Below are 26334 nucleotides of genomic sequence, written 5' to 3'. Positions count from 1 at the left end.
AAGGACATCTACAAGACCTTCTTCATGGCTGCTGCAACTAACCCATCTCTTTGGGAAGGACCTACTTCCACTGGGGAATCCCGCCTACCAGTGACTATGCCCTCGTCTGCTGCCCGTCCCTATCCACTGACGCCTATATAACCGCCAGTCTTCTTGCCTTTGCTCCAGATTCTCCTCCACCACGATGCTGTGAACACTAACTCCAAGGCTGAGGGACTGATTACCTCATCTTTTGTATATAGTTCTACTGTCTTCCTATTATGTCCTAGAATCTGTATTGATAAAGCCACTGGATGGCGAAACGTCTACAATAAAGATATCCAGATGTTGCACATGTGTCTTAACTTTCATATTGTCGGTATTTTATACCTTTCTTGCACAACAGATTATATGGTCATTAGATGAGTTACTGTGAGAACAAAAGAACTGAATATTATTAGGTAAAGCTATATGACTTTAATAAGTCTAGTAGAGAAGTTTAGTAGAGAATAATTACAGTTCTGAATTATTATATAAAAATCACAGTATTATAATAGAACAATTTAAACAAATTACTACATGAAGTATTACAATTTAGTATTTAAAACAAGGAAATTTAAACATTCTAATTTTGCAGTAATGAGTAAATGGTTGAGCAATCCTCAGCACAATATACAGTAATGAAACTGAGACAATTTTAAGTTGAGCAGTCTTAAATTATTTAGAAGCTTTTTGTGTAGCTTCTGAGTAACTGGTAGGTATTAAGTACGGTTTGTCTGGTTAATTTTGGGTGACAAGGAGATTTCTAAGTAGGATTTAAATTGATTTGCAAGCAGGGGTCCTTTAGTGTGTTCTGGCAATGAATTCCCGATTTTCAGGCCCTTTATGTGCATGGCATTTTTGCATAATTCCTTATTGCCAGTTTATAGTCCATTAAGGCTACTGATGCTTAACTACTCTAATCACCTCTCAGATCTCTACAATAATCACTTCACTACACACCAAGACTGCGAGTATTGTACATGTAGCCAAAGAAAAAATATCTTTCAAGAACAATGCAAGGTCTTTAAATAATCAATATAATGACATCAATATGCATCTAGAATTACCAAATGCACACTAACTTTCATTATTCTTACGAAAATCTGGCTAAAACACTAATAAAATGAAATGTATTAACTCAAGATGCACCAGAGATAAACTTTAGAAACAGGTATATATTTACAAAATTTTCAGACAAAAAAGTTAAAGAACTTGATCACAATAGGAACAGTCTACAGATGAGTATACATACCAACATAGCAAACATTGGTGATAATCTAAAAAACCTAATCATAAATATAAACTAGACAAACATCACTTAATAATTTCTTGGAACCTTAACATCACCCTTATTTAATCAGAAACTCTGGAAGTAGCTGGTTTCCTATACAATGTATATAGCTGTTTATTAATATCGTCAAAAACCAAACCTATGAGAATTACTGAGACACAGCATCTTTACTTAAGAACATAAGAAAGAAGGAACACTGCAACAGGCCTACTGACCGAAACGTCGTCGTAAGCTTCTCTCTTTTATGTGCGGGTTATTTGTGTATCTACTGACCCATGCAGAGCAGGTCCATGTCCTCCCTTCCCCGGATTAGCCCAATGACCCACCCAGTCTGGTCACCTCCACTCAAGTTTGGAGCACGGCATCAGACCCAGCAGCACAAGCTAGTCAGGTCCAACTCACACCCACCCACACCCACTCATGTATTTATCTAACCTATTTTTAAAACTACACAACGTTTTAGCCTGAATAACTGTACTCAGGAGTTTGTTCCACTCATCCACAACTCTATTAGCAAACCAGTGCTTTCCTATATCCTTCCTGAATCTGAATTTTTCCAACTTGAAACCATTGCTGCGAGTCCTGTCTTGGCTGGAAATTTTCAGCACTGCTATTTACATCCCCTTTATTTATTCCTCTTTTCCATTTACAGTGGACCCCCGCATAACGATATTAATCCGTTCCTGAGAGCTCATTGTTATGCGAAATTATCGTTATGCGAATGAATTTTCCCCATAAGAAATAATGGAAATCAAATTAATCCGTGCAAGACACCCCAAAGTATGAAAAAAAAAAAATTTACCACATGAAATATTAATTTTAATACACACAAACTGAAAAAGGCATGTACAATTACATGACACTTACCTTTATTGAAGATCTGGTGATGATTGATGGGATGGGAGGAGGAGAGAGTCTTAGTGTTTAGAAGGGGAATCCCCTTCCATTAAGACTTGAGGTGTCAAGTCCTTTTCTGGGGTTACTTCCCTTCTTCTTTTAATGCCACTAGGACCAGCTTCAGAGTCACTGGACTTCTGTCGCACAACATATCTGTCCATAGTGGCCTGTACCTCTCGTTCCTTTATGACTTCCCTAAAGTGTTTCACAACATTGTCAGTGTAATAGTCACCAGCATGGCTTGCAATAGCTGTGTGAGGGTGATTTTCATCCATAAAGGTTTGCACTTTCAGCCACATTGCACAGATTTCCTTAATCTTTGTACTAGGCAACTTCTTCAATTTCTCTCTCCCCTCCTCCAAACCAGTTTCCTCAGGTCTGGCCTCTTGCTGTTGAAGTTGATCTAGCAGCTCATCAGTGGTTAGTTCTTCATTGTCCTCCTCCACCAACTCTTCCACATCATCCCCACTAACCTCCAACCCCAAGGACTTTCCCAATGCCACAATGGATTCCTCAACTGGCGTTCTCCTCTCAGGGTTAGCCTGAAACCCTTCAAAATCCCTTTGGTCTACACATTCTGGCCACAGTTTCTTCCAAGCAGAGTTCAAGGTCCTCTTAGTCACTCCCTCCCAAGCCTTACCTATAAGGTTTACACAACTGAGGATATTGAAGTGCTCTCTCCAAAATTCTCTTAGAGTCAGTTGAGTTTCTGAGGTCACTACAAAGCACCTTTCAAACAGAGCATTTGTGTACAGTTTTTCGAAGTTTGCAATAATCTGCTGGTCCATGGGCTGCAGGAGAGGAGTGGTATTAGGAGGCAAAAACTTCACCTTAATGAACCTCATGTCCCCATAAAGTCGCTCTGCCACGTCTGTAGGATGACCAGGGGAATTGTCTAACACCAGGAGGCACCTAAGGTCTAATTTCTTTTCAGTTAGGTAATCTTTCACATTGGGGCAAATGCATGGTGTAACCAGTCATAGAAAAATTCCCTAGTGACCCATGCCTTACTGTTTGCCCTCCACAGCACACACAAATTAGCCTTAAGGACATTCTTTTGCCTGAATGCTCTGGGAGTTTCTGAGTGATACACTAATAAAGGCTTCACTTTGCAATCACCACTAGCATTGGAACACATCAACAGAGTAAGCCTGTCTTTCATAGGCTTATGTCCTGGGAGTGCCTTTTCCTCCTGAGTAATGTAGGTCCTGCTTGGCATTTTCTTCCAAAACAGGCCTGTTTCATCACAATTAAACACTTGTTCAGGTTTCAGTCCTTCACTGTCTATGTACTCCTTGAATTCCTGCACATATTTTTCAGCTGCTTTGTGGTCCGAACTGGCAGCCTCACCATGCCTTATCACACAATGTATGCCACTACGCTTCTTAAATCTCTCAAACCAACCTTTGCTGGTCTTAGATTCACTCACATCATCACTAGTTGCAGGCATTTTTTTAATTAAATCCTGATGCAACTTCCTAGCCTTTTCACTTATGATCACTTGAGAGATGCTATCTCTTGCTATTTGTTTTTCATTTATCCATACAAATAAGAGTCTCTCAACATCTTCCATCACTTGCGATCTCTGTTTCGAAAACACAGTTGAACCTTTGGCAAGAACAGCTTCCTTGATTGCCGTTTTGTTGCCCACAATAGTAGTGATGGTTGATTGGGGTTTATTATACAACCTGGCCAGCTCGGAGACACGCACTCCACTTTCATACTTATCAATGATCTCTTTCTTCATCTCTATAGTAATTCTCACCCTTATTGCCGTAGGGCCCATGGTCACTTATTTTGCAGATAAAATCACCAAAAACACTGTAATAATACGAAATGTTCCGATTGTATGCTTGGATGTTACCGCGGAGGCTGGCTGATAAACAATGCCACCGGTGGAACATGTGAGGCTGGCTCAGGCCGCACATTAGACGCGTCTCGGACGAACAGCGTTGAGCGGGTTTTTTAGCGGTATGCGAGGCAAAATCTTAGCGATAAAATGTATCGGTATGCGGATTTAACGTTATGTAAGGCCAACGGTATGCGGGGGTCCACTGTATACACCTCGATCATATCCCCCCTAATTCTACGCCTTTCTAGAGAGTGCAGATTCAGGGCCCTCAGTCTGTCCTCATAGGGAAGATTTCTGATACATGGGATCATCTTTGTCATCCTCCTCTGTAAGTTTTCCAGAGCATTTATATCCATTCTGTAATACGGTGACCAGAACTGAGCAGCATAGTCTAAATGAGGCCTAACCAAGGATATATAGAGTTGAAGAACAACCTAAGGACTTCTATTATTTATACTTCTAGATATGAAGCCAAGAATTCTGTTAGCTTTATTGCAAACACTAATGCACTGTTGTCTTGGTTTTAGATTACTGCTAACCAGAACTCCTAAATCCTTTTTGCAATCAGTAGTATTAAGATCTACATAATTTAGTTTATATGTGGCATGGTTATTTAACTGTCCAACATTTAGAACTTTGCATTTGTCAATATTAAACTGCATCTGCCACTTCTCCGACCATTGCATCAGTCTATTCAAATCATCCTGGAGTGCTCTAGTGTCCTCATTAGAATGAATTGGACGGCCTATTTTGGTGTCATCAGCAAATTGACTACATCTGGACAAATGTAATAACTTCTCAGGTTCAGTGATGATGCATCAGTGAATGACTTTACCATAACAATCAGTAACGCTGACTGGAAGAGAAAATGTAACAACAAGCAAAACATTAACTCCCGTGTCCAATAAAACATTCAGAGTCTCTACAATAACTTTAGTTCTTCAAAAAACAAACAGGTCAAAACAGAGAGTAAATCACCCATGGTTAACTAACAGCATCCTCATGTCCACTGTCAAAATGCATATTTGCATAGTTGTATAATACTTGTAGCCTTGGTCTTCACCAAATAGATTATTTTTTTGGGTGCTATCTTGGTGGGAGACAGCCGGTTTGTTAAAAATATTAAAATTAAATTCGAATTAATCAACTCTATTCTATTTTACACTATTTTAATTGTGGTAGGTTATTTAGAATAACAATAAACTAGAATTATTTATAATATGAAGTATTTCAAAGAAACAGTAATTAATTAGAAGAATTTAAAATAATAAGTTCTCACTTCCCCCCAAGCTTAGCTGTGCAGTGTGCCCAACCTTGGTATAATGAGTCCAACACAACACTAATACATTTGAGGTTTTTACAATTTACAAACATCCCAAGTTGCAAACATCTGCATTTATGAACCAATTATACTTTCACAAAAACCAATCTGCAGCACAAACATACGTACAGTGATACCTCGCATATCCTGCCTGCTATTATCTGAACTTCGCCAACATATGACCAAGCCCTGGGAAAGGGCAAAATTCTAAAATTATTACCCAAACATATGAACAGCTGTTTGGATATGACATAAGGCTGAATCAAACTTGGCATGCACTTTAGTGTACTGGTTGGCCACTAGGAGCTACACTCTTTGTCACCCTCTGTGATATCAAGAAGGCTCGTAATAAGGTCATGGCCTATACAAGTGAGTTTTCTGCCACCTCAAAAACTGGAAAAAGTGCCGAAAAAAAGTGATAGCAAAGCCAAAAAGCTTGGAATTTGATCAGTGCGTGATGAAGTGGTACCTACAACAACACGGTAGTGGTATGATGGTTCGTGGCACCGACATGCAGGACTGGCTAGTGTGTGATGAAGACGACCCTGGTGTGTGATCTTTGAAAGATGCAGAGATTGCAGAATCAGTGTTGAACCCAGAAAATTCCAAAAGCGATGATGAAAACAACAACCCAATGCCTCCAAAACCAAAAATTTCAGCAGCAAGGGCAGGCATTGAAACACTTTTGGAGTATTTGGAACATCCACTGTCCACAGTCCATTTGAAGTTATGGTCCTGTGGTCTGTGAAATCCAGGAGGTTGTTATTTGAGCCAAGTGTGTCTGGTCCCACTGCCAGACAACGTTGGACTCGTTTTTTAAACATACAATGCCATCACCAACGGCTATATGATGGGGTATGGATGGCAATATGATGGTACGGATGTGCATTTTTTCTCCCTCACATATCCAGAAACTCCATGTTTCCGAACCAGTCTTAGCCCATACAGTTCATATATGAGAGGTATCAGTGTATAATGAAACATAGCTATCATTTATATTGGCTGTTTGGAGTGGCACCTAAAATGTCATATCTGGGCACTTCTGCAAGTGATTATATGTGAATGATGGTGAAAGTGTTTGTTTCTTTTTTGGGTTACCTTGCTTCAGTGGGAGATGGCTGGCATGTTGACAAAAAAAAAAAAAAAGACTATCATTTGTCTCCATGAGGAAGTGGAGAAACCTTCCTCCATAAGCCATGTGTGTTGTAAGAGGCAATTAAAATGCCAAGAGCAAGGGGCAAGTGATCCTTTCTTCTGTATAAATTACTAAATGTATAAAGAAGAAAAACTTTCATTTCTTCTTTTTTGGGTCACCCTGCCTTGGTGGAAGATGGTCAATGTGCTAAAAAAATAAACTATCATTTGTGCTATTGCTTTTGTTCAAACATAAGAAATACAACTTGTGTGTATGTTGGAGGACTTATATATACTTACATTATCTCTTGCCAATAGTTCTTGGAAGCCTTGCTTAAAAATACAAAATAGCTGACTTTAAACAGATAGACTTGAGAATGTGAATCAGGATATAAAAGCACACCTCCGACAGGTATAGAACAACTTTTACTGTGACAATCTTTTGCTCTACATTCAACAAAACACTATCATAATAAAAGCTTACTCAGCACTTTTGCCTTTTTTTTCACTGTTGAATCCTTAAGATAAAAGCAAGAAGAACTATAAATAACTGATCTATGGAAAATACTTACATAAAGAAATAAATGGTTAAATTTTACTCAGATAATGAGTTTTACCCAAATTCAAATAAAAAACTAAGAAACATTAAACAGGCTTATTTATTACAAATGTCTTGCAGTCTGAAGCTCACCCACAGCATTACATTCTCAACATTTTGTAACAGCCATTCACTAATTAACATAAAAGGTCTCTCTTTTTTTTTTTTAACACACTTGCCACCTCCTACTGAGGCAGGGTGAAAAAAAAAAAAAAAAAAAAAAAAAAAAAAAGAAACACTGTCACTATCATTCACACTATCACTGTCTTTACAGAGGCATGCAGATACGACAGTAAAAAGGTCTCACATTAAGTAATAAAATCTTTGTTAACTCACCTCAGATACACAGTGCCTGACTGTTTCAATAACTTGGCTGAACTGTAAGATGGAGAATGTTGGCTCCTGGCCCAATGCTTGTATGAGACCTTTAAATTCTTCTTCTCTGCTTTTCAACACTTGACCACTATGTGATGACACTGATGCTGTATCTGCAACATCTAAACAAAACTTAAAACTTAATATTAGCTGTTTATTTTTTCTAGCATGAGGAACTGTATATAGATCACCTCATATCAAAATAGCCTACTTTGGTGACAATCTTATAGACCTAATTAGTAACAACAAAGTCATAAAATATCATTTAATAATTACTTGAGATTTAAATCAGCCTTATTCAATCAAAAGACATACAAGTAATGGGTTTATACACAAATAACCAACAAAAAGGAGAATGAAACATATGACAATATTTCAGTTATTTGAGTACTGTTCCAGTCACAATATTGTCCCTTTTTATTCTTTAACCTTTAAACTGTCCACACGTAGATATACGTGCATGTGCGCAGCGCTCTGAACGTATATCAACGTTTTATTTTTCATTCTTTCAAATTTGGCATGATAGGCCTGAGTCGCTTAGACATGAGAGAATGGGTCTGCGCACTCAGTGTACACAATATAAGAACTTAAGAACATAAGAAAGAAGGAACACTGAAACAGGCCTACTGACCCATGCGGAGCAGGTCCATGTCCCCCCCCCCCGGATTAGACCAATGAACCCCCCCCCCTCCCGGATTAGCCCAATGACTCACCCAGTCTGACCATCTCCACTCAAGGATGGAGCACTGCACCAGACCCAGCAGCACAAGCTAGTCAGGTCCAACTCACACCCACTCATGTATTTATCTAACCTATTTTTAAAACTACACGTTTTAGCCTCAATAACTGTATTCGGGAGTTTGTTCCACTCATCCACAACTCTATTACCAAACCAGTGCTTTCCTATATCCTTTCTGAATCTGAATTTTTCCAACTTGAAACCAATGCTGCGAGTCCTGTCTTGGCTGGAAATTTTCAGCACGCTATTTACATCCCCTTTAATTATTCCTGTTTTCCATATATACATCTCGATCATATCCCCCCTAATTCTACGCCTTTCGAGAGAGTGCAGATTTAGGGCCCTCAGTCTATCCTCATAGGGAAGATTTCTGATACATGGGATCATCTTTGTCATCCTCTTCTGTACGTTTTCCAGAGCATTTATATCCATTCTGTAATACGGTGACCAGAACTGAGCAGCATAGTCTAAATGAGGCCTAACCAAGGATATATAGAGTTGAAGAACAACCTGAGAACTTCTGTTATTTATACTTCTAGATAAGAAGCCAAGAATTCTGTTAGCTTTATTGCGAACACTAATGCACTGTTGTCTTGGTTTTAAATTACTGCTAACCAGAACTCCTAAATCCTTTTTGCAATCAGTAGTATTAAGATCTACATTATTTAGTTTATATGTGGCATGGTTATTTACCTGTCCAACATTTAGAACTTTGCATTTGTCAATATTAAACTGCATCTGCCACTTCTCCGACCATTGCATCAGTCTATTCAAATCCTCCTGGAGTGCTCTAGTGTCCTCATTAGAATGAATTGGATGGCCTATTTTGGTGTCATCAGCAAATTTGCTTATGTCGCTATTTATTCCCTCATCTATGTCGTTTATGTAAATTGTGAACAACAACGGGCCCAACACTGACCCCTGAGGAACACCGCTTGTGACGTGCCCCATTCTGATTTCTCCCCATTTATGTAAACTCTCTGCTGTCTATTTGTCAGCCATGCCTCTACCCAGGAAAAAATTTCTCCTCCTATTCCGTGTGCCTTAAGTTTCCTCAATAGCCTCTGGTGTGGAACTCTATCGAAAGCCTTAATGAAGTCCATATACACAATATCATATTCATTACCATGATCTACCTCCTCAAACACCTTAGTGAAATAAGTTAGTAAATTCGTAAGACAGGAACGCCCCTTTGTAAAACCGTGTTGAGATTCATTAATCAATCTGTGCCTGTCAAGATGGCTAAGAATTGCTTCGGCAATTATTGATTCCATAAATTTTCCCACTATGGAGGTAAGGCTTATTGGTCTATAGTTCGAAGCCAAGGACCTGTCACCTGCCTTGTAAATAGGTATTACATTTGCCCTTTTCCACTTATCAGGCACTATGCCAGTTTGTAGTGATATGTTAAAAAGATTAGCCAAAGGTATGCTAAGTTCCTCTTTACATTCCTTTAACACCCTTGCGAACAGTTCATTAGGGCCTGGGGATTTGTTAGGTTTTAGTTTCTCTATTTGTCTGAGGACCATGTCACTAGTTACCGCAATTGTACATAGTTTATTATCATCCTGTTCTACATAATCTATTATTTCAGGAATATCACTAGTATTTTCCTGGGTGAAAACTGAGAGGAAGTAGGTATTTAGAATTTCACACATATCCTTATCACTGTCAGTGATCTGACCAGAGTTACTCTTAAGTGGGCCAATCTTGTCCCTAATCTTACTTCTGTATACCTGAAAGAATCCTTTAGGGTTAATCTTTAAATCCCTTGCAACCTTAGTCTCATAATCCCTTTTTGCTTTTCAATATGCTTTTGCAATATGAAAAAAATCGGTGATTCCGCGGTACCACATGGTAGGACCAGTTATTTTCAGCTCCATCTTGGGTCAACATCATGGCAAACCCTCATGATTCACTCACACCTCGTCGTATTAACACACTACTATTCTCGGAGAGTGAAACAGAATGCAAGTTTAGTGGATTTGACAGTGATACGGCCACTAATCAAGGAATTAGTGAAAATATTGATGAGAACCCAGATGACCCTCAGCCCATCACCTCTGGGGTGGCCAGTGTGGACAGTGTGGCCATACCAGACCCTCAGCCCAGCACTTCTAGGATGGCCAGTGTGGACAGTGTGGCCATACCAGACCCTCAGTCCAGCACTTCTGAGGTGGCCAGTGTGACCAGTGTGGTCACAACAGACCCTCAGCCCAGCACCTCTGGGGTTGCTTGTGTTACTACACAGAGGCAACTCCACAAGAGGAAATTATCATTTTAAAAGCGTTATGGTGCTGACGATAGTGAAAGTAATATAAGTGACAATGATGAAATCAATTTTATACCTACAGACGATTCATCGAGTGAAAGTGATTATCATGTTTCCCCAGTGAAACGTACTTTTAGGCATCATAACCTCTGATCAGGCAGTGTGCCATATGTAGTTGGTGGCAAGATTCGTGGGAGGTCATGATCCAAAACCCCAGCCACTGACGGTGATAGTGATCATGAAGGAGAATATGCTGGGATGGAGGAAGAGGAAGGTGGCATGGTGCCTGGACCTCATGGCATGGTGGGTGGGCAGACAAAGGACCACCCAGCACCCTCTCAACCATGTGCTGCCTCCACTCCTGTCCCCCCTCCTGCTCCCCCATGCCCTATGCCACAGGTCCACCCTGCACCATCTGATCGCAAATGGAACTGGACAGACAGTACACCATTCATGCCACATCTTTTCAATTTTGATGCCAGTGGAAGTAGCATCATGCCACACTGTCCCATCACAAATGTGTCTACAGATTTAGTCTATTTTTAACTATACTTTGATGAGCCAATAATGAACCTGATTGTTACCCAGACCAACATGTACCACCAGTAACAATGGACCACACAGATGTTTCAGAATCGTCACGTTTGCGCAGGTGGAAAGATACGACTGTGGCTGAAATGTATTTATTCCTTGGGACTATCATGCTTATGCCACACACATATAAGAACAATATAGCAAACTACTGGTCCACAGACCACTTCATCTGTACTCCAGTCTTCCGTGACCTACTTCCCTGCAACAGATTCACTCTGTTGCTACGAATGTTGCACTTCGCAGACAGGAACATGCCAAACCGAAATGACCTCCTATACAAAATCCGGGAATTGTTTATGTATCTGAAGCACAAATTCAGTGCCTACTTTTATCCATTCAAGAACGTTGTTGTTGATGAGTCCTTGATACTGTTCAAGGGACAACTGTCATTCAAATAATAGTGGACTCCCGGTTCACAATATTAATCTGTTCCTGAGAGCTCATCGTAAACCAAAATTATCAGAAAGCGAATCAATATTCCCCATAAGAAATAATGGAAATCAAATTAATCCGTGCAAGACACCCAAAGGTATGAAAAAAAACTTTTACCACATGATATATTAAGTTTAATGCAATATAATAATTACAATAACAATAATAACAATAGAATACTCACAATAGAATAATTGACACTTACCTTTAATGAAGATCTGGTGATGATTGATGGGATGGGAGGAGGGGAGAGTGTGGATGGTGTTAGCATTTAGAAGGGGAATCCCCCTCCATTAGGACTTGAGGTAGCAAGTCCTTTTCCGGGGTTACGTCCCTTCTTCTTTTAATGCCACTAGGACCAGGTTGAGAGTCACTGGACTTGTGTTGCACAACATATCTGTCCATAGAGGCCTGTACCTCTCGTTCCTTTATGACGTTCGTAAAGTGGTTCACAACAGTGTCATTGTGCAAGTTGCCAACACGGCTTGCAGTAGCTGTGTCAGGGTGATTTTCATCAAAAAAGGTTTGCACTTGAAGCCACTCTGCACACATTTCCTTAATTTCAATAGTAATTAGCACCCTTGGTCTCAATGGGTTGGCACTAGAAGCTTTCTTGGGGCCCATGGTGACTTATTTTGCAGAAACAAGCACCAAAAACAGTGATAATATGAATAATATAGAATGTACCGAATGTATCCTTAGATGCGCGCACAATGGCTGGCTTGTAAACACTGGACATGTCTCGTACGAATCGTATCGCATACCGGGTTTTGTAATGGGAACCGAGGCAAATTTTTTGCGATATAATGCTTCAGATACCGGATTTATCGGATACCGATTGCTTTGCGAACTGGGGGTCCACTGTATACCAAGCAAACACAATCGCTTTGGTATAAAACTTTTTGTTATGTGTGACTGTGAGACTGGTATTGTGTTGGATGTCATTATCTACACAGGGAAAAATACACTCGACGATACAAGGCGCATGTTGGGCATTTCTAGTGATGGTGTTCGCAAGATGATGGAGCCATACCTTGGCAAGGGTCATACACTGTTCACAGACAACTGGTATACAAGCCCTGTGCTCGCTGATTTCCTATGTGTGAACAATACTGATATATGTGGAACAGTGAGAAGAAGTAGAAAACACATGCCAAAGTTCACTGGAGCAAGTCTAATGGAATCGTTTCATGCCAATGACATCATGGCACTGACATGGCATGACAAATGGGATGTGACATTGCTGTCAACCGTCCACAGACACAAGATGGTACAGACAGACTGAGCAGGTTCAACAATGAACCTACTGTAAAGCCAGCTGCTGTCATCGACTATACGAACAATGTACGACTAGTCGACAAGTGTGACATAATGATAGGGTTTGTTGACTGTGTGCGTAGGAGTCACAAGTGGTATATGAAGGTGCTTTTCCACCTTGTAGACATTGCAATGCTCAATGCCTTCAACATGTACAAAGTAAAGACTGGGAAGCGACAATGATATGCGGAATTCACCCTCAATGTCATCAAGCAGATAGCGAAAAAGTATGGTACCACACCTATACTTGCCACTCCACAGCGACTCGTCACCCCACAACCAGAGGGGGGAGTGCCCAACCGTATAATCCCTGAATGTCACTGCCTGATACCATTACCATCTACTCCAAAGAAGACGTATTCTCAGAAAAAGTGTGCTGTGTGTGCTTACACTACACAGCGATCCCAAGTGTGAAAAGACACATGATATGTGTCAGCAATGTGGGGTGGAACTCTGTATGAATCCATGCTTCTTCGAGTATCATACAATGGTGGACTTCTAGAAACATAAATGGGACCTGTAAATATGCTGTATATACATATATGTAAACAATATTATGTGATTGAACCAGGTGTACAAATTCATTTATCAGTGTGAACATGTGTGTTTGTGACAGTATGATTACTAATTCAAGTACCAAACATTTGTGTCTTAACAAGAACTGGCTCTTAAATCAAAAGATCTGTAAGAAAACATTATCATAACATGAAAACAACAAAAAATAGAAAAGAACTGGAAAAAACAATAAATGTTTATTACTTCTGCAAGCGGCAGTGCTCCATGTTGCCGACACCTCATCATTTAGCACCAACTTTGCTGGCTCATATCTCAGTAAGTACTGGCCCTAAAATTTTTTTTTATCCTATAACATTTATAAAAATGAGTTCTACATTAAAAAAAAATTATTTTTTTATTTTTCAAAATATTCAGAGCGCTACGCAGGTGAACGTATATCTACGTTTGGACAGTTTAAGGTAAAACAGTGGGTTTCCTAAACAATATGCATAATTCCCTATTAATACCATGAATAACCAAACTGATGAGAATTACTGAGATACAGCATCTGCACTTAATCTCATCTAGACAAATATAATACATACTGTAATGTAGCTTAGAGTATAGGATTACGTACTTATTATATTACTTTTAATAAAATAAAAAGAAATAAAGTAGTTTGTATTGGTATTAGGATGCTCCTAATACCAATACAAAACTCACTTTTTTACAACCCCATCTACATATGTTAACCATGGTGACATCACACATTCTTCTCTAAGGCCTACTTTTACTGGAAAATAATCTTCCTCTCTCTTACATAAGCTAACCTGAGCCTCACTATCCTCATAAAACTCTTAACTGCTTAAAATAACCTACTACCTATTCCATACACTTGCATCATCTCCCCCATTACAGCACTTCCCTAACTACCCTCTCATATCGCTTTTCTAAATCCATAAATGTAAAAAAAAACACCCTTACCTTTATCTAAATATTATTTGTTTATACACTTCAATGTAAACACTGTGTCTTTACAGTCCCTACACTTCCTAAAACCTTGTTTATCCGTGATTCTACTCTCCATCTTACCCTTAACCCTTACACAGTCCAAACGTATATATACGTTCTTACGCGTAGCGCCCCAAACGTATATATACGCTTTATTTTTCCTGCCTTCAAATTTGGCAGGATTGGCCTGAGATGCCTTGTCAGCATAGAATGGGTCCTAACACTCAGTGTGCACAGTATTAAAAAAAATCTGGGACCACTTAGTACCTTGTAGGAGCGCCAGTTAAACTGAGCACCAGCTAGAGCAAACAGTGCGGCAAACACCAAGGATTCACTGATGTAATGTCATATTAACACTCCTCTTTTAAGAGGAAAGTGATGTTAACCCCAAGTTTAGGGTCTGTCTATCTCTCTCTGCATCTCTGTCTATCTCTATCTCTGTCTCTCTCTCACAGCTGCTGGTATGGCCGACGCGGCAGGTTGTGTAGCGGGCTAGCTGCGGGATTTTCAAGGATAGCTCCTGGTCAAAGAGAATGACCAGGTCCCTACTTAACAGAACTCAGTGTGAATGCTTTGAGAAGATACCAGAGCAGCGAACGGACATCCCAGTGCATCGTTTCAGCGTAAATAGTTGAAGTGTTGTGCAGTTTTAGAGGGTTTGGTGTTGTTGAGTCAGGACCAGTCAGCGCCTCCCCCCCTCTCCGCTGGGGGGGAGGGGGAGGGCGTATGTAGTAAACAGTGACCCTCTCATAACGCCTCACCCCTGCCCATATCCCCCGCCTCACCCACCCAACTCCCAGCACCACCCCATCTGTAGAGGGTACTTCTCCCCTAACCCACTATGTCAGCGATGGCACTGCAGGGAGCGCCGGGCTCACAGGAACTTCCACTACAGGGACAGCATCATGGAGTTCAACCGCGAGGCAGCTGCCAGGTGTGCCACAGGCAGTGTGTACTCAGTTCCTCAAGCTTCAACATCCGTGCACACGAGGGCCTGGGATCTTCAATCAACTTGGCGTCCACCAGGATGCTGACAAGTTCCTAGGACAGCTCTCCATCGGGCTGCTAACGGAGTCACTGGCTTCTTGGACCTCTTGGGGAGGGTCGATGGTGCTCGTGCAAGCAGCAGATCCCGGGGCAACTTGCTGCTGTTTGCAATGGCTGTCTGCCGAGGAGAGACAGGCACCTAGCAACATCTGTTGTTGGGGCAATGGATGAATTCCCTACTATGTTTGTTAACTGCTCATTACTCTGTAATTTGTCTATGATTGTAATCATGTCATAACGTGTTTATCATTCATTACCTTTGAAACTTGTCATGATTGTGACCAGCTCTACGTGGAGCTCATTACCTTTGTAAATTCTCATGATTAATGTGTTTATGATTCATTACCTTTGCAATTATTCATGAGTGTGACCAGCTCAACCTGGAGCTCATTATCTTTGTAACTTGGTCATGATTATGACCAGATCTAGTTCATTACCTTTGTAACTTGCTCAGCTATCAAAACTTTGGAGTCCAGTCCCTGGACCAATTATGTACCTCTGTAATCTTTTGACTACCTCCCACAGGATGGGTATGGGGTGCATAATAAACATATTAAACTAACTAACTATCTCTGTCTCTGTCTACCTCTGTCTATCTGTCTCTGTCTGTTTCTGTCTGTCTCTATCTGTCTTTGTCTGTCTCTGTATCTCTTTCAATCTGTCTCTCTCTTTCTATCTGTCTGTCTATCTCTGTCTCACATTTACACAAATACAAGTATACATAATGTAAATTACCTAGGATAGCCCAAAAAAATCCAAAGTGCTATACTTTGCTTGAAGATATGAGTAAAGGTGGTGACGCAGTCTTGTGGCTCTCTCTGAGACAGAGCTAGACGGATAGACAGATAGACAGGGAGCTTGACAGACAGACAAATAGACAGACATACATGTTTGTGTACCAGCGAAAACAAAGTGAGGGTGATGCTCATCAAATATCACCTCTAATCTTTTCTTATCAGTTGCACCCTCCCCCACCCTTGTGTATGCTCATCAAACCTCAGCTCTTATCAGATGTTATCTTATCTTAACATGTCACTGTCAGGGGTGGACTTTGTTTTTCATGCTTCAAGGGAACTTATTATTACCTATCATTATTATTACGTATTATTCTTTTCCTCCTCCTCCTCCTTCCTCCTTCTCCTCCTCCATCTCCTCCCCCTCCTTCTCCTTCTCCTTCTCCTCTTCCTTCTCCTCCTTCTCCTTCTCCTTCTCCTCCTTCTCCTTCTCCTCCTCCTCCCCTCCTCCTTCTCCCCTTCCTCCTTCTCCTCTTCCTCCTTCTCCTCTTCCTCCTTCTCCTCTTCCTCCTCCTCCTCTTCCTCCTCCTCCTCTTCCTCCTCCTCCTCTTCCTCCTCCTCTTCCTTCTCCTTCTCTTCCTCCTCCTCAATGTTATTATATACTTCCACATATCCAAAACATTGCTGGGACATATAAATACTTTGTATAAATGTATTCCAAGACAATAGTAAATAGCTAAGACAGGTGTAAATGCCCACCTGTCAGTTTGTTTGTGACAATTTGAGTACAATTTCAGCACCTAATACTAGTGTCAGAAAAAAGATTGGTTATAAAATGACAAGAACTACTACAAACTGTAATTATCAGAACATAAAAATTACATAAAATAATATGAAAAATAGAAAAAAAGGTATATCGGCAACACTTCTGCAAGCAGCAGGACACGATGTTGCTGTCACATGAGCATCCAGTGCCAACTTCTCGGCCTCATATTTCGGTAAGTACTGACCCTAATTTTTTTTTATTCTAAAACATGTCAAAAAATGTGTTCTTTTTTCCTATATATATATTTTTTTTTTTTTTCAAAATATTCGGGGCGCTGCGCGAGTGAGCGTATATATGTGTTTGGACCATTTAAGGGTTAATTCTTTCAATAAAAATTCTACCATACATTTTTACCTAGTACATATACTCAAAAGGCTTATTTCCTTATAATTCTTACACTACCTTTCAAGTTCACTAATAAAGCTATTTAAACTGTTTTGGCGTTTTATTCATCCTCTTGAAAACTTTTTTTTTTCTGATAGCAATGGGTTTTTCTTTTGCAAAGACTAGTTCTTAAATGCAAGAACTATCACTGACAATAAAACTGATCATCACCTCACCTTCTCTCTCACTGATAAAACAAAATTGCTGGTAAATTTATCATAGTAATCAGTAACAATGATAAAGACATACTTACTTGTCCACATAATCCTCCAAAAAATGAATGCCTACATACAGGGAGGCCCCACTTTACAATGTTTCACTTTACAACATTTTGCTAATACAGCGATTTTCAATTATACTCATTCTTCATTCAGATTTTCTACAATAAATAGAGTATATTCACCACTCACTATAAGCTAAGGACAAAAATATTTTAAGGTAAGTAATGTGTGTACTGTATATGCATTTTTAGGCCTTGCTATATTGCTCACTTAACCCTTTGACTGTTTCAGTTGTACACCTACCATCCGACTTACGACTGAGTTCAGTTCCAAGAAACCGGTCGTAAGTCGAAATGGACGTAAGTCGAACTTTACTACTGAATATCAACATAACATTTTTTAATGACTTTATTTTATTGTTTTATTTTGGTATTTCATGTTTTACTTTACTTTTTATGCTGTTAGTACTGTATTTTATACTATAAGGTTTAGGATAAACACTGTGTACAACACAAACACTTGTTTATTTCCCAGAAATTTGGCATAAAAAACACGGTCGTAAGTCGAGTCGTCGTATGTCGAGCAGGTCTTAAGTCGGATGGTAGGTGTATATATAAGTCTTACGAGCCACCGTAATTCTAGCGGCTTCAAATCAAGCAGGAGAAAGCTGGTAGGCTCAAATGTGAGAGAATGGGTCTGTGTGGTCAGTGTGCACCATATAAAAAAATTCTGCAGCACGCAGTGCATAATGAGAAAAAAAAAAACTCCGACCATGTTTTTGGATTAAAACGCCGACTTTGCAGTGTATTTTCGTATAGTATTTATGGTTGTATTTCGTTTTCTTGGTCTCGTTTGATAGAATGGAAAACATATTATAGAAAGAGAGGTGATTTTGATTGGTTTTACTATGAAAAGAACCTTGAAATGGAGTTCAAAGTAGGGGAAATGTTTGATTTTTGCCGATGTTCAAAAGTAAACAAATAATGTCATTTTCCAATAAATGTCCAAGTAGCCATTCTAATATGCAGTCATGAATGGGTTGACATTATTTATACAATTATTACAATATTGCAGTAGTCTGCTTAACAGCAAATCTTCTATTTTTTGTTTGAAAAAAAAAATTCAAAATAGAAAGCAAGAGTAATATCAGAGGGGCCTGGAGACGTGACTGATGAACAAAGAAAAGTGTTATTTTTGAGCCAGGAATGTCTGTATTGTTCATTCTGGACCCTATTTTGAAATTGTCATATTTTTCAATTTTCATGAAATTGGCCAAATTGCAAATTTCTGACCACATTATTGGGTAGTTGAAATCGGTAAATGGGCAGTTTCTTGTACTCAATCGATAGAAAAAATGGAGTTCTAAAGAAATAGCTATGAGTTTGGTCGATTGGAACAATGGAATTAGCAGAAAATAAGGCTCAAAGTGAGCAAAATCATCGCTTTGTAAATATCGCTGAGGTCGCTAACTTCGCGAGAGCGTAATTCTGTCAGTTTTCCATCAAATTTCATTCTTTTGGTGTCATTACAATCGGGAAAAGATTATCATCATTTCATAAGATTTTTTTTTTTTTCGGAAATTTTGTGACACCAGGAGACACCTCAGGATTTAGGGTTGCGACAGTCAAGGGGTTAATGTGCCCAAGAGTGATTATTATTAAATATACACAGCATATAAACATTTCCTGTTTATACTATGCTATGTAATGCATTTCTTATATAATTTTGAAAAAATATCATAGATGGATTAATGAAAATGTCTATATTAACATAAAACAAGACATTTAATGTGCCCAAGAGTGAATCACGAATGTATGAGTGGCTCAGGCGGATGCATCTGATACATATGATTTCTGGATCTAGGTCCGATATCTGGAGCAAAATTTTGCACAAAAAACTGTGCTAAAACCGAATTGTCCAATAACTGGGGCATGCGAAAACCGGAGTTCCACTGTATTTGCAACACGTCTTTTTATTTTTAGTAAGCTGTACGGGAATAGGATTACTAGATCATTGCTCCTGGCATTTTAATTGACTTGTACAACATGCATGGCTTACTGAAGAAAAATTCTTATTCCATTTTCTCATGGATATGAAAGGAAAAATAATAAGACAAAGAACTATTAAGAAAAAACAAAAAAAATTTCAGGTGAGTGTGTTTACATATTTTTTTTTTTTTTAACAAGTCGGCTGTCTCCCACCGAGGCATGGTGACCCAAAAAAAAAGAATATCCCCAAAAAGAAAATACTTTCATCATCATTCAACACTTTCACTTCACTCACACATAATCACTGATTTTGCAGAGGTGTTCAGAACACAAAAGTTTAGAAGCATATACATATAAAGGTACACAACATAACCCTCCAAACCACCAATATCCCAAACCCCTCCTTTAGAGTGCAGGCATTGTACTTCCCATTTCCAGGACTCGAGTCTGGCTATATAAAAATAACCGGTTTCCCTGAATCCCTTCACTAAATATTACCCTGCTCACACTCCAACAGATCGTCAGGTCCCAAATACCATTCATCTCCATTCACACCTATCGAACACGCTCACACACGCCTGCTGGAAGTCCAAGCTCCTTGCCCACAAAACCTCCCTTACCCTTTCCTTCCAACCTTTTCGAGGACTGCCCCTACCCCGCCTTCCTTCCCCTATAGATTTAATCACTCTCCACGTCATTCTACTTTGATCCATTCTCTCTAAATGACCAAACCACCTCAACAACCCCTCTTCAGTCCTCTGACTAATACTTTTATTAACTCCACACCTTCTCCAGATTTCCACACTCTGAATTTTCTGCATAATATTTACACCATACATTGCCCTTAGACAGGACATCTCCACTGCCTCCAACTGCCTCCTTGCTGCTGCATTCACAACCCAAGCTTCACACCCACATAAGTGTTGGTACTACTATACTTTCATACATTCCCTTCTTTGCCTCCATAGATAACATTTTTTGTCTCCACATATATCTCAATGCACCACTCACCTTTTTTCCCTCATCAATTCTATGATTAACCTCATCCTTCATAAATCCATCCGCCTACACGTCAACTCCCAAGTATCTGAAAACATTCACTTCTTCCATACTCCTCCTCCGCAATTTGATACCCAATTTTTCTTTATCTAAATCATTTGATACCCTCATCACCTTACTCTTTTCTATGTTCACTTTCAACTTTCTACCTTTACACACACTCCCAAACTCGTCCATTAACCTTTGCAATTTTTCTTTAGAATCTCCCATAAGCACAGTATCATCAGCAAAAAGCAACTGTGTCAATTCCCATTTTGTATTTGATTCCCCATAATTTAATCCCACCCCTCTCCCAAACACTCTAGCATTTACTTCTTTTACAACCCCATCTATAAATACGTATATTAAACAACCATGGTGACATTACACATCCCTGTCTAAGACCTACTTTTACTGGGAAGTGGTCTCCCTCTCTTCTACACACCCTAACTTGAGCCTCACTATCCTCAGAAAAGCTCTTTACAGCATTTAATAACTTACCACCTATTCCATATACTTGCAACATCTGCCACACTGCTCCTCTATCCACTCTATCATATGCCTTTTCTAAATACATAAATGCAATAAAAACTTTCCTACCTTTATCTTAATACTGTTCACATATATGCTTCAATGTAAAACACTTGATCTACACATCCCCTACCCACTCTAAAACCTCCTTGCTCATCCGCAATCCTACATTCTGTCTTACCTCTAATTCTTTCAATTATAACCCTACCGCACACTTTTCCTGGTATACTCAGTAAACTTATTCCTCTATAATTTTTACAATCTCTCTTGTCCCCCCTTCCCTTTATATAAAGGGAATATACATGCTCTCTGCCAATCCCTAGGTACCTTCCCCTCTTTCATACATTTATTAAACAAAAGTACCAACCACTCCAACACTATATCCCCCCTGCTTTTAACATTTCTGTCATGATCCCATCAGTTCCTGCTGCTTTACCCCCTTTCATTCTACATAGTGCCTTACGCACCTCCCCTGCACTCACATCCTGTTCTTTTTCACTCCTAAAAGATGGTATACCTCCCTGGCCAGTGCATGAAATTACCGCCTCCCTTTCTTCGTCGACATTTGTAAGTTCCTCAAAATATTCTCGCCATCTACCCAAAACTCCATCTCTCCATCTACTAACTCCCCTACTCTATTTTTAACTGACAAATCCATTCGTTCCCAAGGCTTTCTTAACTTGTTTAACTCACTCCCAATTTTTTTCTTATTTTCATTAAAATTTCTTGACAGTGCTTCTCCCACTCTTTCATCTGCTCTCCTTTTGCACTCTCTCACCACTCTCTTCACCTTTCTTTTACTCTCCATATACTCTACTCTTCTTATAACACTTCTGCTTTGTAAAAACCTCTCATAAGCTATCTTTTTCTCTTTTATCACACCCTCTACTTCATCATTCCACCAATCACTCCTCTTTCCTCCTGCACCCACCCTCCTATAATCACAAACTTCTGCCCCACATTCCAATACTGCATTTTTAAAACTATTCCAACCCTCTTCCACACACCCCCCCCACTACTCATACTTACACCAGCCCACCTTTCTGCCAATAGTTGCTTATATCTCACCCAAACTTCCTCTTCTCTTAGTTTAAACACTTTCACCTCCTTCTTACTTCTTGTTGCCATTTTCCTCTTGTCCCATCTACCTCTTACTCTAACTGTAGCTACAACTAAATAATGATCCAATATATCAGGTGCCCCTCTATAAATGTGTACATCCTGGAGCCTACCCATCAACCTTTTATCCACCAATACATAATCTAACAAACTACTTTCATTATGTGCTATATCATACCTTGTATATTTATTTATCCTCTTCTTCATAAAATATGTACTACTTATTACCAAACCTCTTTCTACACATAGCTCAATTAAAGGGTCCCCAGTTTCATTTACCCCTGGCACCCCAAATTTACCTACTACTCCCTCCACAACATTTTTGCCCACTTTAGCATTGAAATCCCCAACCACCATTACTCTCACACTTGGTTCAAAACTCCCCACGCATTCACTCAACATTTCCCAAAATCTCTCTCTCTCTACTCTACACTTCTCTCTTCCCCAGGTGCATATGCACTTACTATAACCCACTTTTCACATCCAACTTTTATTTTACTCCACATAATACTTGAATTAATACATTTATAGTCCCTCTTTTCCTGCCATAACTTATCCTTCTAGTACACTATTGCTACTACTCCTTTAGCTCTAACTCTATTTGAAACCCCTGATCTAATCCCATTTATTCCTCTCCACTGAAACTCTCCCACCCCCTTCAGCTTTGTTTCACTTAAAGCCAGGACATCCAGCTTCTTCTCATTCCTAACATTCACAATCATCTTTTTCTTATCATTTGCACAACATCCACACACATTCAGACTTCCCACTTTGACAATTTTCTTCTTATTATTCTTTTTAGTAATTATTACAAGAAAATGGGTTACTAGCCCATTGTTCCTGGCAATTTAGTTGACTTTTACAACACACATGGCTTACAGAGGAAAGATTCTTATTCCATTTCCCCATGGAATAAAGTAATAAGACCAAGAACTATTAAGATAAAATCGAAGAAAACTCAGATGAGTGTGTATAAATAAACATGTACATGTATGTGTAGTGTGACCTAAGTGTAAGTAGAAGTAACAAGACGTACCTGTAATCTTACATATTTATGAGACAGACAAAAGACACCAGCAATCCTACCATCTTGTAAAACAATTACAGGCTTTCATTCCACACTCACTTGGCAGGACGGTAGTACCTTCCTGGGTGGCTGCTGTCTACCAACCTACTACATAAATGTGTACATGAATATTTAGTGTAACCTAATTGTAAGTAAAAGTAGGATTTGAGTGAGGCTTGCATAATGAGTAAATAGAATCATCAAAACTTATTTCTTGGGCAGCAATGAAAATTGGGTTGGGAAAATATTTTGTTAGTGGGAAGGATTGTAAAGGACCTGCCTAGTATGGCCCAACAGGCCTGCTGCAGTGTTCCTTTTTTCTTATGTTCTTATGTTCTTATACAGTGGACCCCCGCATACCGTTGGCCTTACATAACGTTAAATCCGCATACCGCTACATTTTATCGCCAAGATTTTGCCTCGCATACCGCTAAAAAACCCGCTCAACGCTGTTCGTCTGAGACGCGTCTATGTGCGGCCTGAGCCACGCTCACATGTTCCGCCGGTGGCATTGTTTACCAGCCAGCCTCCGCGGTAACATCCAAGCATACAATCGGAACATTTCGTATTATTACAGTGTTTTTGGTGATTTTATCTGCAAAATAAGTGACCATGGGCCCCAAGAAAGCTTCTAGTGCCAACCCTACAGCAATAAGGGTGAGAATTACTATAGAGATGAAGAAAAAGATCATTGATAAGTATGAAAGTGGAGTGCGTGTCTCCGAGCTGGCCAGGTTGTACAATAAACCCCAATCAACCATCGCTACTATTGGTGGTATAGCTGCTGCTGCTGCTGTACCACCGTCAGCTGCTGCTGCTGCTGCACTGTCAGCTGCTGCTGCTGCTGTAGCACCGTCAGCTGCTGCTGCTGCTGTACCACCGTCAGCTGCTGCTGCTGCTGTAGTACCGTCTGCTGCTGCTGTAGCATCGTCTGCTGCTGCTGTAGCATCGTCTGCTGCTGCTGTAGCACTGTCAGCTGCTGCTGCTGTTGTACCACCGTCAGCTGCTGCTGCTGCTGTAGTACCATCTGCTGCTGCTGTAGCATCGTCTGCTGCTGCTGTAGCATCATCTGCTGCTGCTGTAGCACTGTCAGCTGCTGCTGCTGCTGCTGTAGTACTGTTTGCTGCTGCTGTAGCATCGTCTGCTGCTGCTGTAGCATCGTCTGCTAGTGCTGTAGCACTGTCAGCTGCTGCTGCTGCTGTTGTACCACCATCAGCTGCTGCTGCTGCTGCTGTAGTACCGTCTGCTGCTGCTGTAGTACCGTCTGCTGCTGCTGTAGCATCATCTGCTGCTGCTGTAGCACTGTCAGCTGCTGCTGCTGCTACTGCTGTAGCACTGTTGTTGGTGTGGCTTATTGAGAATACCAAGAAACAATTAACCCCAGAGGATTTGCCACCCAGGATAACCCAAAAAAGTCAGTGTCATCGAAGACTGTCTAACTTATTTCCATTGGGGTCCTTAATCTTGTCTCCCAGGATGCAACCCACACCAGTCGACTAATACCCAGGTGAACAGGAAAAAATGCCTGGAACTAGTGCTCATATTGGTGAATTTAAACCCAGCAAAGGTTGGTTTGGGAGATTTAAGAATCATAGTGGCATACACAGTGTGATAAGGCCTGTTCTGGAAGAAAATGCCAAACAGGACCTACAGTACTCAGGAGGAAAAGGCACTCCCAGGACACAGTGTCTCATCAGTCATTGCTGCATCTTCAATAAAGGTAAGTGTCATTTATTCTTCATTTAGTAGAGTAGTACAAGCACAATATATATTGTGCATGTACTACTCTACTATTGTGCATGTATCCTTCTCTTTGTGTGTAGGAAAATGTATATTTCATGTGGTAAATTTTTTTTTTCATACTTTTGGGTGTCTTGCATGGATTAATTTGATTTCCATTATTTCTTATGGGGAAAATTCATTCGCATAACGATAATTTCGCATAACAATGAGCTCTCTTGCATGGATTAATATCGCTATGCGGGGGTCCACTGTACTTGTTATCTTGTGTGTTGAAGAAACAGAAAAAAGACATCAGCACTCCTACCATCATGTAAAACAAATACAGATTTCTGTCTTACACTCATTTGGCAGGACAGTAGTATCTCCCTGGATGGTTGCTGTCTGCCATCCTACTAGTACAGTGGACCCCCGGTTTACGATCAGCTCCCAATGCGACCAATTATGTAAGTGTATTTATGTAAGTGCGTTTGTATGTGTATGTTTGGGGGTCTGAAATGGACTATCTAATTCACAATATTCCTTATGGGAACAAATTCGGTCAGTACTGGCACCTGAACATACTTCTGGAATGAAATAATATCATAAAACGGGGGTCCACTGTATTAGGATATTGGCTGTTTGGAGTGACATCTAAACTGTCATATCTGGGCACCTGTGTGTGAATGATGGTGAAAGTGTCTCTTTTTTGGGTCACCCTGCCTCGGTGGGAGACAGCCAGTGTGCTGAAAAAAAATAAAAAAGACTTGCAACACCTGCCACATTGCTTCCACATCCACCTTTTCATATTCCTTTTCAAAATCCATCCATAATGCAATAAGCAGTTCCTTACCCTTACCTAAGATCCACACATCTGCCCTTTCTAAATTATTACAAGTTATTGTATTATTATTAAACAGTGGTCCCTCAATAATCGTCCATAATCCGTTCCTGGAAGTGGGACTTTTATCGAAATGGACGATTTATGAATCAATTTTCCCCATAAGAAATAATGTAAATTCAATTAATCCGTTCCTGACACCCAAAAGTATTAAAGCAAAAAATTTTTTTACATGAAATATAGATGTAGTACATAAACAATACAGTGGCACATGATGAATTAAACATTAACAGAATAACACTTACCTTTATTGGCGATTCTTCTTTGTGTATGGAAGACTGGAGAAGGAGACAGAGTGGATGATTTACTGTTTGGAAGGGGAATCCCCTTCCATCAACACCTCAGGTACCAATTGCTTTTCTGGGGTTACTTCTCTTCTCTGTTTCTTAATGCCACTAGGACCACCTTGAG

At 39.9% G+C, this 26334-nt stretch overlaps 1 protein-coding gene across 1 annotated transcript in view; it reads right to left on the bottom strand.

The window, feature by feature from the left end:
* Grip75 (gamma-tubulin complex component 4) overlaps window positions 1-26334 on the bottom strand; it is a 140495-nt gene that overhangs the window by 46499 nt on the left and 67662 nt on the right. The window contains exon 7 of the mRNA XM_053791485.2: window positions 7451-7611. Coding sequence (XP_053647460.1) covers window positions 7451-7611 — 161 coding nt within the window. The remainder of the gene's footprint in view (window positions 1-7450; window positions 7612-26334) is intronic.

Source organism: Cherax quadricarinatus, chromosome 55, assembly GCF_038502225.1.
Source record: "Cherax quadricarinatus isolate ZL_2023a chromosome 55, ASM3850222v1, whole genome shotgun sequence".
NCBI lineage: Eukaryota > Metazoa > Arthropoda > Malacostraca > Decapoda > Parastacidae > Cherax > Cherax quadricarinatus.
The sequence above is the reverse complement of the archived record's forward strand: the minus strand, read 5'-3'. Positions and strand labels throughout refer to the sequence as shown.